Below are 14,073 nucleotides of genomic sequence, written 5' to 3'. Positions count from 1 at the left end.
GATAAATACCCAGAAACTGTAGGTCATAACTATGGAAATATTCAGTTTGATTGAACACACTGCTTGGGTGCCCACTGTCGGATTTGGGTAAAGCTAACTTGTTTTAGAATGGCTCAAAAAGCTAGGCGAAGCCATGGTTCAGAATGTGTCTTCAGGATTTGAATTCTATCCTATTTCCTAGGTGATTCGCCAGGAGTGTTTGCTTTCTTTGTTTGAAGGACAGCTTTAAAGTAATCTTCTGATATAGCTACTGGTATTTTCATGGGAAAAGAAATGTCCTGTGAGAAACCTGTCTTCCTTAAATGTACCAGACATATCTCCCATTGTGCATCAACAAATTGGCATGGGATTATGGTTTTTTAAGAGCCAGTCTCCAGTGAATTCATTTAGAACAAAATAAGTCTACAGAACCCAATCATGCTGATTGTGCTAGATACTTACCTCAGCAAGAGTACACTTTTCTAGGAACCACAAAACCATTCTCAGGTCCATCATGTCAGTGTCTCATCTTCCAAGTAGGATGACATAAATTGGCACATTCTTAGTCCTTATGTCTTCTTTGAAGAGATTCCTTACAGATTTCTGCCATTATATCTCACTTTCCTTGTTATATGCAGCAAATCTCTTTATCCTTTTAAGTATATAAATTCACAGTGTGTGATGACTTCTAATTCATTCCATGGACTTGGAGCTTGTCCTTGATAGTTTTAGTGAAACCACCAGCTGCCACTGTCCCTAGTTGTGGCATACGTTTCACTTTTGAAGACTTCAGCTCTCTGTCCACTTGCTTGAGTGTCTTTTCTTGGTTATACAAAGTTCAAAATAAGTTTATGTGAACACAGTCTCTCTGTTGTGATCCTTTAAACAGTTTGCATGAATTCCCCAGTTAACTTGATGTTACTGCTGCCGCTATTCATGGTCTTTTTTAGGTCGGCTGGGTATTTTTCTATGTGAATAACTGTGTTTCTTTGAATAACCGTCAGCAATGATTGTTGTACTCTTGCCTTGCAGGTACTACAGTGCAACCATTCTGCAGATGTCCGGTGTTGAAGATGACAGACTCGCAATATGGCTGGCTTCAGTTACAGCCTTCACAAACTTCATTTTCACTCTCGTGGGAGTCTGGCTTGTTGAGAAAGTGGGCCGCAGAAAGCTTACCTTCGGTAGTTTAGCAGGTAGGTACCTGGATGAAGAATTTAGTTATCAACTTTTTTCTAATGATGACAGGTTAACCTTCCAAAATGCAATACCAATACCACTCCTGATGTAGTTTTCTTAGCCAAATAATAGAGTTCCTCTCGACAAAAAGTTTTTTAAAAAGAACTTAATGAATGTTATGTATGTAATGAATGATATGTAACTAGAATTGACTAGAAACTAGAATTATAAGAGCAGTTTCAATCTACTGAGGGTAACATTTTGCTGTTATTATTTTGAGTTCTGCCCAGGGGTACAAAAGTGAAAAGAGTAATGATTTTTTGTTCTTCCTTGATTGAAAAACTTAGTATTCATAAACTCACTTTTTAACATATGTTTTAAGTTTAGAAGAATATGGAACTAAATTTGGAGGATTTTTTTTTCAAAGCTCTTTCAACAATGGAACATTAGAACCATATAATTTCTTCACAAAACAAAGACAGGCTTGTTTTTTTTTTGTATTTGAACCAGGCCTTAATTCTAGGGTAAATTCTGATTGTTTATATTTCCTATGATAGCTAAATAAGATAAAACTTTTCTCACTTTCAAGTATCTTTTGTCTTTAAGTGCTGCCCATTTCTTTTTATTATTTCCCTGTAACACAAGGGCTCTTTCACTTGACAAAATGAGACCCATCTTTGCCATTGTCTTCACATGATTACATCATATAATTTTCTAATTTATTTCAAATATACAAGCAGATTCCTACTTATCAATTAGCTGTCTTCTAATGGCTCCTTTATAAGTTTATTTAGAGTAAGAATATGTTTTTCCATTAAAATGTAAAGTTTCCAGGCTGGCATTAACTAAATTCTGTTTTAACCAAATTATACCTAAAACATTGATCTAATAGAACTACTTCAGGCACTTGTCCCAGATTTTGATGAGAAAATACATTCTGAGTTTCATACTCAGTTCTTAAGAACGTGTACTTTCTCACACCCTTCCCTCTGTACCAATACTCTGTTCTTGCCTAGGCAGCGGAAGCCCTTGAGTACCAAAGGTAAGCTGAACTGCAGTGTCCACACTGAGGGCAAAGGGAGGGGAAGATTGTCTGATTAAGAGTCAAAGGTAATTCCAACAGCCAAGATTTATAGGGAGATTGGAGGGTAAGAGAGGAAAGGTGAGGAGCAAGCAAAAGTTTAAAGACCACACGTTTATAAACCTGTTGAAGGAACCAGAAGTGTTTAGCCTGGAAAAAAAGACTCAGTAGACACCTAATAGATATCTTACTCTGGCAGATGGTAAATGTTAGGAGGACATAGATTTTTACTTAATATAAGAAAAATATTCCTAATAGAGCTCTCCAACCATGAATTGTGCTGTTTTATTAGGATGGTAAACTCTGGAAAAAAAAGATAGATGGCCTTCAGGTAGTGATATGCTAAAAATAAGTTCCTCCAGTTGGTCAGACCTGACCCCTGAGGTTTAGGTCAACTCTAAGAAGAGGTAATAGCCGCTTTAAAAATTTTTAAGTGGATACCCTTCCTTTTCGGCAGGGCCTCAGTATATTGCTACTTCAAAGGTCTGTTTTTTAAATAGAATTTCAAGTCTTCTTGAATTTGAGATTTGGCTTTTAAGATCTAGGGAAACTGCTGATTTTGAGATCTGGGGAAAACATTTTTGTAGCAGCCTCTGTCCCTTCATTTGTTGTATTCCAATGAGACACTTTCTGATCAGTTCAGCAGGATTTTGAGGCATTCTAGATAGAGCCAGACTGTTTGGGTTGAATTGTGTGACTTTGAGCAAGGTTCCACTCCCTCATCCATAAACAGGAATTAATTATAGTCCCTTCTTCACACAGTTGTAATGAGGGCTAAATACATTTATGCGTGTATAGCATTTAAAACACTGCCTGACACAGATAGTAAGAGTGCCCAGAGCATTTTAGCTGTCACAACGTTATTACTGCCAGAGAGTGATTCTTTGTTGTTTTAGCCATAATGTGAAATCACTTTGCATCATGAGAATCCAGGAACGTTCCTGAACTCTTCTAGCTGATGTCTTGTTTCACCTCTCAGTGTAGGTCCTCTGCCCCAAGGATTTCCAGAGCCCATCCCTGACTATTAAGAGGAAGTGTTAAGACAATTATTTGGGGGTAAAGACCAAGAGATTTCAGAGACTGCTTCTTATGAGCAACCTATAGGCACTTTTGTTTTCTGCCTTGTTCTCTTTTCAGCCAAAACTACCAACACCCTAGCTCCATCCACTACCAATATCATGCAGTGAGGCCTCTCTCTTAAGAGAGACCTTCCGTCAAGGGGGCATCTGATCTCCTTGTCATGTGGCCAATTAAAGGGATGATGTAGATATTACAGTGGTTTAGGAGGTAGAAGGCCTGGTTTTCTTGATACAGCTCTCCTCTTTTCCTTGTACATATGGATATAAATAGTCCTCTTTCTGTAGTTCTGGTTTTTAACTGATTAAATAGAACATACTGACCACCTACAGAAGAAAACTTACTCTTAAAGAACCTTGTTTAGTGTATTAGTATTACTCCAATGTGACCCACGCAGAGGATGTTTATTTCGCTTTCCGATACCAATTAATTCTGGATTAGTCATTTTTATTTGAATGTTTTTGTTTTATTCCTTTGTGTGTAGGTATATATTTGATAGCCTAATAGTGCTAAGTATTAGAACGCTGTTCTATTTAAAATTTTTTAAATTAGCCTAGAATTTTTAAACTTTTCATTCAGTTTTATTCCCTATTTTCTCTTTTTATTAGGATTTATTTTCTTACATTGGGTTAAAAACAGTGGGAAAACATATCAAAATAATTTTTTGAATAGGTATTCATTCTTTAAAAATTACTACAAATAAATTGTATTTAGCTAGACCCAGACAAAGAAACTCTTTATACAAAGAAATATAAACTATATAGTCCCTGAATAATTTTAAATGTAGGACATTTTGTGGTATTCTGACTTTTAATATTTTCAAAGCTTGTTCAGAGAACTGGTCTTTCCTGTAAATATTGCAAATTTAATGACAACCTCTTGATTCTTTTAATAGAAGAAAGTTTATATCTATGTAGCTTTATTGTTTATAAATCAGAAAGCCTGAAACGCGGGGTTATTTTCCCCCAGTTATTTTGGTAGTGAAATATTTCAGAAAACATCACTCACAAGCTGTCTCCATCAGAATTACCATGAGGTATTTATTTTTAAATGTGGATTCTTGGGCTCTACCCCAGATCTGCTAAATTAGAATCTCTGAAGGTAGGTTCTGAAGCAAATGCACTGTAAGCATGTTCCCCAGGTGATATTTTCACACATATAGTGTGCTCTGTTAGGGTCATGGGAAGGGAAATTAGTTTTTTCTGAGTGTTTAATAATAATCTAACCCCTGCACCAGGTAGTTAATGTAACATTACATCAGACATTTTTGAGAATGCCACTTATCCAACACACTTCACTTCCTGTGGAGAACATCTTTGTTAGGGAAATTATATCAGAATTCCAAAATGTAACAGTATACTTGGTTAAGAGAGACCCTTTTCTTGAAATATAAAGAATGTGCGAAAACTGCCCAGGACACTGGAGGAGCTCCTTTCGTCCAAGGTCTTGTTGTATTGGACTCGAATCTAGGTGGCAGTCATGATTCATCTGACAGTAACTACAATTATTTTGAATAATAACAAGTGACTGATAAAATATCTGTAACTTGTTAAATGAAAGGAGATAGGTAATTCAAGTAGTTTTAAGTTTTAAAGGTATGTGAGTGTGTGACAGAACTAAGTGATCTTTTAAAATTTATTTCATAAAGTCATGTAAGATACCTTTGCCTTCTCTTAAGAAATTTATCATCTCATAAGGGTTTTGACCCTGTCTGCTCATCATAATCACCTGTGCAGCTGTTTAAAACTCAGATATCTGATCCCCAGAGACTCTGATTCAGAGTTTGAGGTCCATCCCAAGCATTTGCTTCCCGTAGGAAGCCGGGATGGAGAAACACTGCTAGATGTAATAAAGAAGGTCAGGGTATAAATAGTGATTTTTAACAGATTTCCAAAAAAAATGTGTTAAAATAAAAATAAATTTGTGCTTAAGAAGGGTAAACCTTCAGCTCTTTAGGAATTTTGTGTATCCAGAATGGTCCATTCCCCATATTTTGCAGGTGGGTTGGACGTTTCTAGATGTAGATGCAAGGGTCCTATTGCCCGTACTGTAGAACTCTCAGCTAGGGTATGTGTACCACACAACCCCTTGACCTCAACTGCATAGTCTTAAGACTTAGGACTATTGTTTTGTTTTGTTTTCTTCAAAAATAGCTGATATTGCAAAAATCTGTGGTACTATGATTCATCCATTCAACCGGTACTTATTGGGATCTGCTGTATGCCAGGCATTAGGATTGGACATATGTATGTGCTAGATATACCATCTTAGAGTTTATATTTTATCATGGAGACAGGTTATTTAATAAGTGTTATGAAGGAAGAGTATCATCTTTCCTTCACTTCTTAAAGTATCAAGGTTTCCTGGTTGAAAAAAGTCTTCTCTGTCCCATGACAATATGCTGTGGAAGTAATTCGGGAAAATCCTTAGAGATTCAGGTTCTTTGATAGACAGATTAACAGTAAAATTCATGTTTTGTTGTGTTTGAGGAGAGAGGGATGGTTTTCATAACAGACCTAATATATCTCCTCTCTTCCTGAGAGACAGACCTCTTTTCTGTTTCCCAATTAAGGGCTTGATAATCCTTTGATAAAAGTAATGCCTCAAACTATTGCTATTTCTGGTTTGAATTTTAAGCCAACAAGGGGAAAACAAACAGTGATTTTAGGTTCATGGCTTTTTTGACCCAGTACGGCAAAATAAACTTCTGATTTTCCCTTCAAGCCTCCCCTTCCTTGAACTTTTTTCTACAATATTGAAAGTATGCTGCTGCTAATGATAATGATAGTTCAATAACTAATATTTTCTAGCATTACAAAAATCTTTCAGATACATTATGATATTTAAAATTCACTACAATTCTGCCAGGTGAATATTTTCACAAAGCCCCATTTTATAGAAGACAAAACTGAATTTTGGAAATGTTGTGTGCCTTGCCCAAGAGCAGAGTCAAGAAACAGCAAAGCTAGAACTTAGCCACTGTGCTTATCTTGACACGTCCCCTATAGCCTAAGCAGCACCACCTCGACTGTTACAGGATCCATTGCACTTCCCCAGTGCTTCCCACAGTTCTTCTCTTATCCATTCTTTTAGTAGTATTTTTGGTTATATCTTAAATTACCTCCCAGTTTAATAACTTTACAGTACATAAATGACCTCCTTATATTCCATGTTTTAAATATACTGCCCCCTCAAATACCTTGTACAAATTAACGCAGCCATATTTTCCTTGTCCATTCTTCCCATGACCCTTTTTGTTTATCCTCACAATGGCTGGAACAATAGTCAGAAATTTGAAAACTTTGTTATTTACCATCAGGATGTTTCTCAGGGACTCAAAAATGAACTTTTTCAGCAATATATATAATCACTATTCCTATACCCTAAGATCAAAGACAAAAATTCCTCTTCCAAGTACTAACAGGAAAGACGAAGCCAGTCACACATCACTTCGCAACAGGGATACGTTCTGAGAAAAGTGTTGTTAGGTGATTTTGTCATTGTGCAATCATCATAAAGTATTCTTACACAAACTCTAACCCTGTTCCTGACCCTGACCCCAGTCCCAACCCAACTACACATCTAGGCTGTATGGTACTAATCTTATGGGACCACTGACTTATGTATGGTGTGTCATTGACCAAAATGTCATTCGCATTATGCGGAGCATGATTGTACAATGTTATATCATTTCTGGCATCTTAAAGTCTTCAAAAAGAAAATGCTACTCTTTAGTAAGAAATGCTCTTTCAACTCCTTTTGAAATATTTAGTTTGTCACTTTTTAGTTTACTGATTTGGGTCTTACATGATGAAATGCCATTAGAACAATTTTCTTAGCAATGAAAGGAACACTTGGTGTAAATCTGTTGCCTTCTGTACCTCCTGACATATTAGGCACTCAATAACGTTGGTTACATTAATTGATTTTGAGATCGTCAGCAATGCAAGGCGGTTTGTTTTTTTGTTTTTAGGAAATCATTACCAATCTACTGCTTGGCTAGCAAGTGTATTTGTTTTGAATCTCACTCTTGTCGTGACTCACAGTGAATGTGTTAGTGAGTTTTTCTGATAATTTGTGTATATATATTGGGAGCATTTTTTAATCCAATAAAGATAGATCAAGGTATTTTTCAGAGATTTGTCTTGCCAAACCCAGTCTGCTTTGGAAGAATGTTGTCAACTATTCTCTGATGTAAAACTTTTGTTTGTTTGTTTTAGGTACCACCGTAGCACTCATTATTCTTGCTTTGGGATTTCTGCTATCAGCCCAGGTTTCCCCACCCATCACTTTTAAACCGATAGCTCCGTCAGGTCAGAATGCTACTTGCACAAGATACAGGTGAGATTTCATTATGATCTCCTTCGTAACCTAACTCCAGTAACTTTTTTATTTGCTTTTAACTTTTCTACAATTTGAGAGATGAGTAGGAGCTTGTTTATGAAGGGAGGTAAGAAAGTGGGAAAGGTGGTAGAGAGGGACTACCAGGAAGAGGAACAGTATGTGCAAAGACATGGGGGTGAAAGTGCTCAAGGACAAATGAGTTGTTCGACACAGTTTTGGTCATGTTTCTCTGGAAATTAAAAGTAGGGATTATTACGGAATCTAAGCAGAAATGGCTGTAAAACTATTTTAGATCATATATAACTCAGTGACAGCTGCATTCCAGGTGAAATAAATGACTTTAATCAGTAAGTAAACTTTTTCATGAAGTACATGTCTGATATAGTTGATTATCATCTGGATATTCTATTAATTAATTAATAATTCTATTAATTGATCTTCTCTGAGTTCCATAGGTATCTCTTCATTCGTTTAAGCAGAAAAGAAAGTTTCTTCTCACCACTAGGGTTCTTCAGAGGATAAGAAAGTAGAAAGAGGTGGTAGAAGAGAGTAAAATGTGTTCTAGGGGCCAGCTGCAAGTTTAAGAGCTTGTTCAGTGTAATGCCATACACACCGTGTGAGAGGTGGATGGAGACATGGATGAATGGGAAGACAGATGGACTGGAGAATGCAGAAAGGAATTAGTTAAAGATTTCATGACTGAACAGATCAGTTCATATATTTGGTAGCAGTTTCCAAGTTTCTTACTTCATTTTAGTGGTTGAAAAGGCTAGAAACCCTCTTAAAACATATGGACAGAACAAAACCTAGCTTTAAAAACAAAAAATTATATTCTTCCAGCATCAATTAGATGGACACAAGTCTGAAATCAGTGGGTAAATGATGTTATTAATTTATTAATAGGTAAATGGTTTATTAATTTTTAGTCAGATACTTCTATATGAAATTAAAACATTACATTGATAAACTAAATTCTACTTGGAGCTTCTTATTGAGCTTGATTTATGGTGGCTTCTCATTACAACAATGAGGAAGATATGTATTATGATGCCTTTCCGGCCCCAAATTGTGATATCCACTTGCCATTGGAAATGAGCAGTTATAGCTCCTCCTTTCTCTTGCTAATGAATAAGATTTATTTATTTTATTTATTTATTGGCCTACTGATTTTTTTATAGTCTTTATCTTGTTTTAAAGAATACTTAAATATATCTTAATAAAAGAAGTTAACCTTAGCTTAGACTATTTCTGGATGGAATGATCTTTACTTTCTTTGGACATCCCACCTCAACTGCTAGAAAGATGGTAGGGCCATTGCCAGAATTATGCGTGCTCTACTTTTGTTTTTCTTGATGGATATTTTAAGTAAAATGTTTTTAACAGTTACCTCTAAAAACTTATTTAAAAAATTGCTCTTTGAGCAATATAGAATACTCTCTAGATCTGATGTCTGACTTAACAGTTTAGATTCAGAATAAGACTGATATAGTATTGGGTCAGCTAAAGGCAGAAAGTCAGCCAGAGAGTATGAAAAAAAAATTTTTTTGAACTTTTGACACTGGAAAGGTATGACTAAGTTTTTAATGATTCACATAATGAAATAATCTTCCTGACATTGACTTTTAAAGTTTAAATTAAAATATTTATTGCCCTAGTGTAGCTCATTGCACAGCCATTTATGATCATCAATCTATTAATCCTCCTGATCCTTCTAAGTTATTATCACCTACCTAATATTTCAATATAAAATTGTAATGGAATGAGAGAAGTGGTACAGTCTAATTGTATTTTTATCAAAAAAAATGGGCAGCAATTTTTGAAAAGAGAACCAAATTTTAGATGTCCTTTGCAAGTCAATAAGTATGCAAAACAATTATTTATTGTGTGCCTTCTTTCAAGTAACATATTAGGCTTTGTGGGAATTTGACGGTAAGTATTTATAGTCTGAGTAATTTTATAAAATACGCCTGCAGTCCCCTTGCTATTTTTCTTGTTAAAACTATCCATGCACGTTTCCTCTTCCATTAAGATAAGCATGCAAAAGTCCTGTTTATAGTACCTTAAAATGAGTAATGTTCGTACTGTAAATGGAGGTGATATGCTTTCCCCATGGAATGATCCATATAGGAAAATTGAGCAAATACAACATTTAAAAAGGGAGTTGGTTTAATATCTATCTTAAGAACATTGTATACTATTGTTAGGAGTGTAACTTTTTCTCCATTTTGGAAAGTAATGTAGTTCTGCCCAATAAAAGTTAAATTCCTTTGCCCATTGACTCAGCACTTCCACTTACAGAAATCTTTAGACTAAAGTGATGAATATGTAATCCATTCTGACTAGAGTAGCGGAGAAGATTTGAGAAAGTGAATGGTTCAAGAACAATGGTTCTTTATTTTAATTCGGTAAGTATTGATTGTATAGCAGGCACTATTGTAGATTAGGGCCCAAAATACTGTAGGTTGGGGTCACAAAAGACTTTGAACCCAAGAGATTGACTACCCTAAATAATTTTCAGTGGGAACTTCCCCTTTTTAGAATATTTTAATTTTTTAATTGATGATGTTTTATTCCAAGGCCTGGTTAGATTTTTATGAACTGAATTTATGAAAGAACGTCTTTCAGATCTGCTCTTTTTAGCAGATAAAATTGGACAAAGATAAGGATGGATAAAAGTTGCTATAGAAAATGTGCAGCCACCTGAATAAAAGCTGTCACAAGGTACCAACTGTGGCTAGGAGAAATAACTCTAGTGTGGGTATCATCTGAATCATATATCTGTGTAAGAATATACACACTCATACTCCTAATATCACTTTCAGCCCCACGTTCTCAAATTACTAATGTACTATCCCTTTTGTATCCAATTAAACATATTTTCTTATGAAAGCTATCCAAGCTTTGAGGATTCAAACCTTTCCTAGGTAACGCTTCCCTCAAATCCTTGACATTTTATTATTTAGAAATGTGATCTTAGTATATGTAAATTACTACCCTAAAACCTTTCAAAGTAAACAGATATTTCTTAAAGTTTACAGTTGTAGAATTTCAAGGTACCCTTGCCCTAGGGTTTTCATCTCATCTCATTCATTCACGCATGCATGCATGCAGTTAAAAATATTTATGGAGCACCCACTCACAGGATTGTAGTAAAAATGAATTAATGTATGCAAAGCACATAAAACAGTGCTTGGCACATAATAAGCACTCAATAAATATTATAGTCATTGTTTTAATCAATAAAGCCTATAGTAAGAGATGACATTGGAATGATGGGTAGAAGTCTTTCCCATCTTTGGAGAAGACTACCCTGAGGATAAGATGTTTGAACTGAGCTCTGAAATGGGGAGAAGAGTGTACCAGGCAGAAGAGACAGCAGGTGCAAAGACTGTGCAAGGCAGTAAGGAACTTGGCAAGTGCAAGGAACTGAGAGAAGGCTGATGGCTTAGAGAAGAATAAGAGAAGGCTGGTAAGGGAGGCCAGAGCCAGATCATGCAGAACCTCAGAGGTCATGATCTTCAGTCCAGGAATATGAACCCATGGGGAGTTTTAAGCAAAATAGTGACTTGACCAGATTTTCTATTCTGAACTTTCTCTCTGGGGTGGGGGTGCACACAGGGCACATGCTGATGCAGGGAGACTGGTTATTAGAGCTTCTATGAGAGAGGTGATGGTTGCCTGGACTAAGGTGGTGATATTGGAGAAGAACAGGTAGGCAGATTCTAGATATGTTTAAGAGAGACAAGTCAATAGGAATTAAAAATAAGTAATTGATTAACTATGAGCAACCAGGTAGCATAGATCATGGAAATGAAATGGGGTAATTGAATGAGGCCATTACTACATTTTAGTAGGAATTGACAAAAGGGACTGTGCCTCTAATTCATTGCTCTTTTTCCGATTACTATTTCTCAATTTAGAGTCTTACCTAGAATCATCTGAGGAGGTATCTAAACCTCCATCCCACTCCCACAGATCTGCCTTACCAGGACAGTGGAGAGTAGGTTAGAAACGCGTCTCCAGGTGATTCCAGTCCATCTTCCATTTAAGAACTACTACCACAATGCTTCAGTTTGTTTTAACTGCCAGCTTCCTTTCATTTCTTTTTTTTTTTCTTCTTGAACATTGTTAAACCAAGAGTTCAAAAATAATCAATGTGGTTCTTTTTCTGTAGAGTAATAATTTCACGTTTTCCTCTCCAGATGAAGTTTCCAGACATCCAAATCCACAAACTGTTGCTTCGTCTTTAGACTTCCCTATGGCAGTGACACTAGTTTTACGGAACTGTATACACCTAGCTAATTAAAGTTAGTCCCTTCAGAGTTCATTTACAATAAAAATAATTTTGCATTCACTGCATTTTTCTCCTTTTGCTAATCTTGTGTGATTTAACACACATCATTGGCATTGGCACTGTAAGGCTGTTAGATTCCATCATAAAACTTTGATGCAACCTTAGAAATGTACAGAAACCCTGTTAGCTCCTGTTTTTTCCTAGTATTTGGCATCCTGCTGACTGATAATGTGTTTATTTCTAGTAATTCTTAGCAATTTGATGATGAATGTAGTATTACTCTGTGAGTGAAACTTTCCGTTTTTGTCGAATTTTGTTTGCCACTTTCTGATTTCCTTTAAAATTAACCTCTTTTAATTTTTTTTGGCCAGATAGTATAGGCTAATATGCCTTGTGTTTAGTATTAATAAAACAACAGAAGAAAATATATCTGTTAAATCATATCCACAGACCTATTTCAGATGAAGATAAATGTACATAAATTTGGAGAAAGGGAAAATGAGAGTTCAAACCAAAAGCCCACAGAACCTTATCATGTTCCCTTATCTCCAAATAAGAGATGTACATGTCTTTTGCAAGCACTTAAATAGCCAGTGCTGAATTTAACACCTGGATAGGAGGATGGTGGAAGAGATTCTCGGAGGAAGTTGGCCACTTCTGGGGCATATTCACTGAGTACTTCATGACCTTTTTCTCTTGATGCGTGGGCTTTTGGCCAAGGGCCTGCAAAGCCCCTACAGTGGCAAGATCCCCTACTCAAACTTTGTTTTCCACAGTCAAGAAGTACTTCTTGGGAAGCCTGAACAACAAAAAGGAGGACTTCAGTTTAAGTGTGCAAAGAGTGGGGGAAGGGCATTCCAAGAAGAGGGAACATCATGTGTACAGGACCTAAGCAAGGAGTATGGCTTCTTCAAGGAACTTACCAATGAGCCTGGGTCATAGCAAGCAAGCAAGAGAATGGCACAAAGATAGACTGGATGGCAGGCCAGTGACAGACAATGCCAAGACCTCAAAACTGAGAATTTTGGACATCATCTTAGAATATTGAGAAGCCTTTAAAGGGTGATAAAATGAGAATGACAATCAGACTTCTGTTTTTAAAAGATTACTCTGGATGCAGAGTGGAGAATTGATTAGAGAAGGACGAAGGATGATGAAGGGAGATCAGTAAAAGAACTCAGCAGCCTAGGCAAGAGGAAATAATGCATCTTTGCCAGTGGCAGTGGAGATAAACTCAAGATATTTTGGGTGAGGAGTGACAGAGCTGAGTGATTGCATGGTTGACATACAAGAACAAATGCTTTACACATAGTTAGGATAGCACTCAGGTAGGAGGAGTCCAGGGATCTGAAACCTCACTGTAGACCACTTCTTAGAAACACGATTCCAGAGGTATAAATGGGGAGACCCTTTCCTTTGCTTTCCAGTTAAATACAGAAATCACATAATAGGAATAATACTTAATATTTGCTGTCACTTATACTCTTGTTTGAAATGCCGTTTTCATTCCAACTTGAACTCAAAAGACTTTTGAGCAAAGCTCTTCTGAACTTATCTATTTAGGTCTGAAGTAACATAAAAAGATAAAGGGAAAAACCTGTATCTCTGATAACCCATAAGGACCTGTATTCTCATTCTAGAACTCTGGTCATTGCAATGAATAAATAAAATCAACCTGGAGTTTTGTTCATATTTCAAGTCAATCTACTTCAGAATATCATCCCTATTTTGTTCTATGTAAACAAAAGGAATATATTATCCAGTACTGTGATAGCAGTGGATGATAATCATAACCACGGGTGTATTTCTTTATAATAAAGGCCTAGAAAACTTTACAGATAATAAGTAATAAATAAAATTCCTAAAAAAACTTAACTGTTCTCTTATTAAGTTTAAATAAACTGAAGATCACCTTCTTGTAAATCATGATATTGAATGAATGATGAAAGCAGCTTAGATATTAACATTTAAACGTTCCAATTTGTTAAATTACAGGGTTTTCCATCGCATTGTAAAAGCATGTTACATAGCCCCTGGTATGCTTTCCCTGTCTGAGTGGTTGAAAAATACCTATTGCTGTAGACCAACATTTTGATTTATTTTTAACACAAAGCATAGC

General features: G+C 36.0%; 1 protein-coding gene across 1 annotated transcript in view; it reads left to right on the top strand.

The window, feature by feature from the left end:
- The window catches only part of SLC2A13 (solute carrier family 2 member 13), a 260,339-nt gene that overhangs the window by 222,254 nt on the left and 24,012 nt on the right, over positions 1-14,073 (top strand). The window contains exons 5-6 of the mRNA XM_070619405.1: positions 1,012-1,175; positions 7,537-7,657. Coding sequence (XP_070475506.1) covers positions 1,012-1,175; positions 7,537-7,657 — 285 coding nt within the window. The remainder of the gene's footprint in view (positions 1-1,011; positions 1,176-7,536; positions 7,658-14,073) is intronic.

Source organism: Equus przewalskii, chromosome 5 (assembly GCF_037783145.1).
Source record: "Equus przewalskii isolate Varuska chromosome 5, EquPr2, whole genome shotgun sequence".
NCBI lineage: Eukaryota > Metazoa > Chordata > Mammalia > Perissodactyla > Equidae > Equus > Equus przewalskii.
This window is presented reverse-complemented; position numbering and strand designations above follow the sequence as displayed.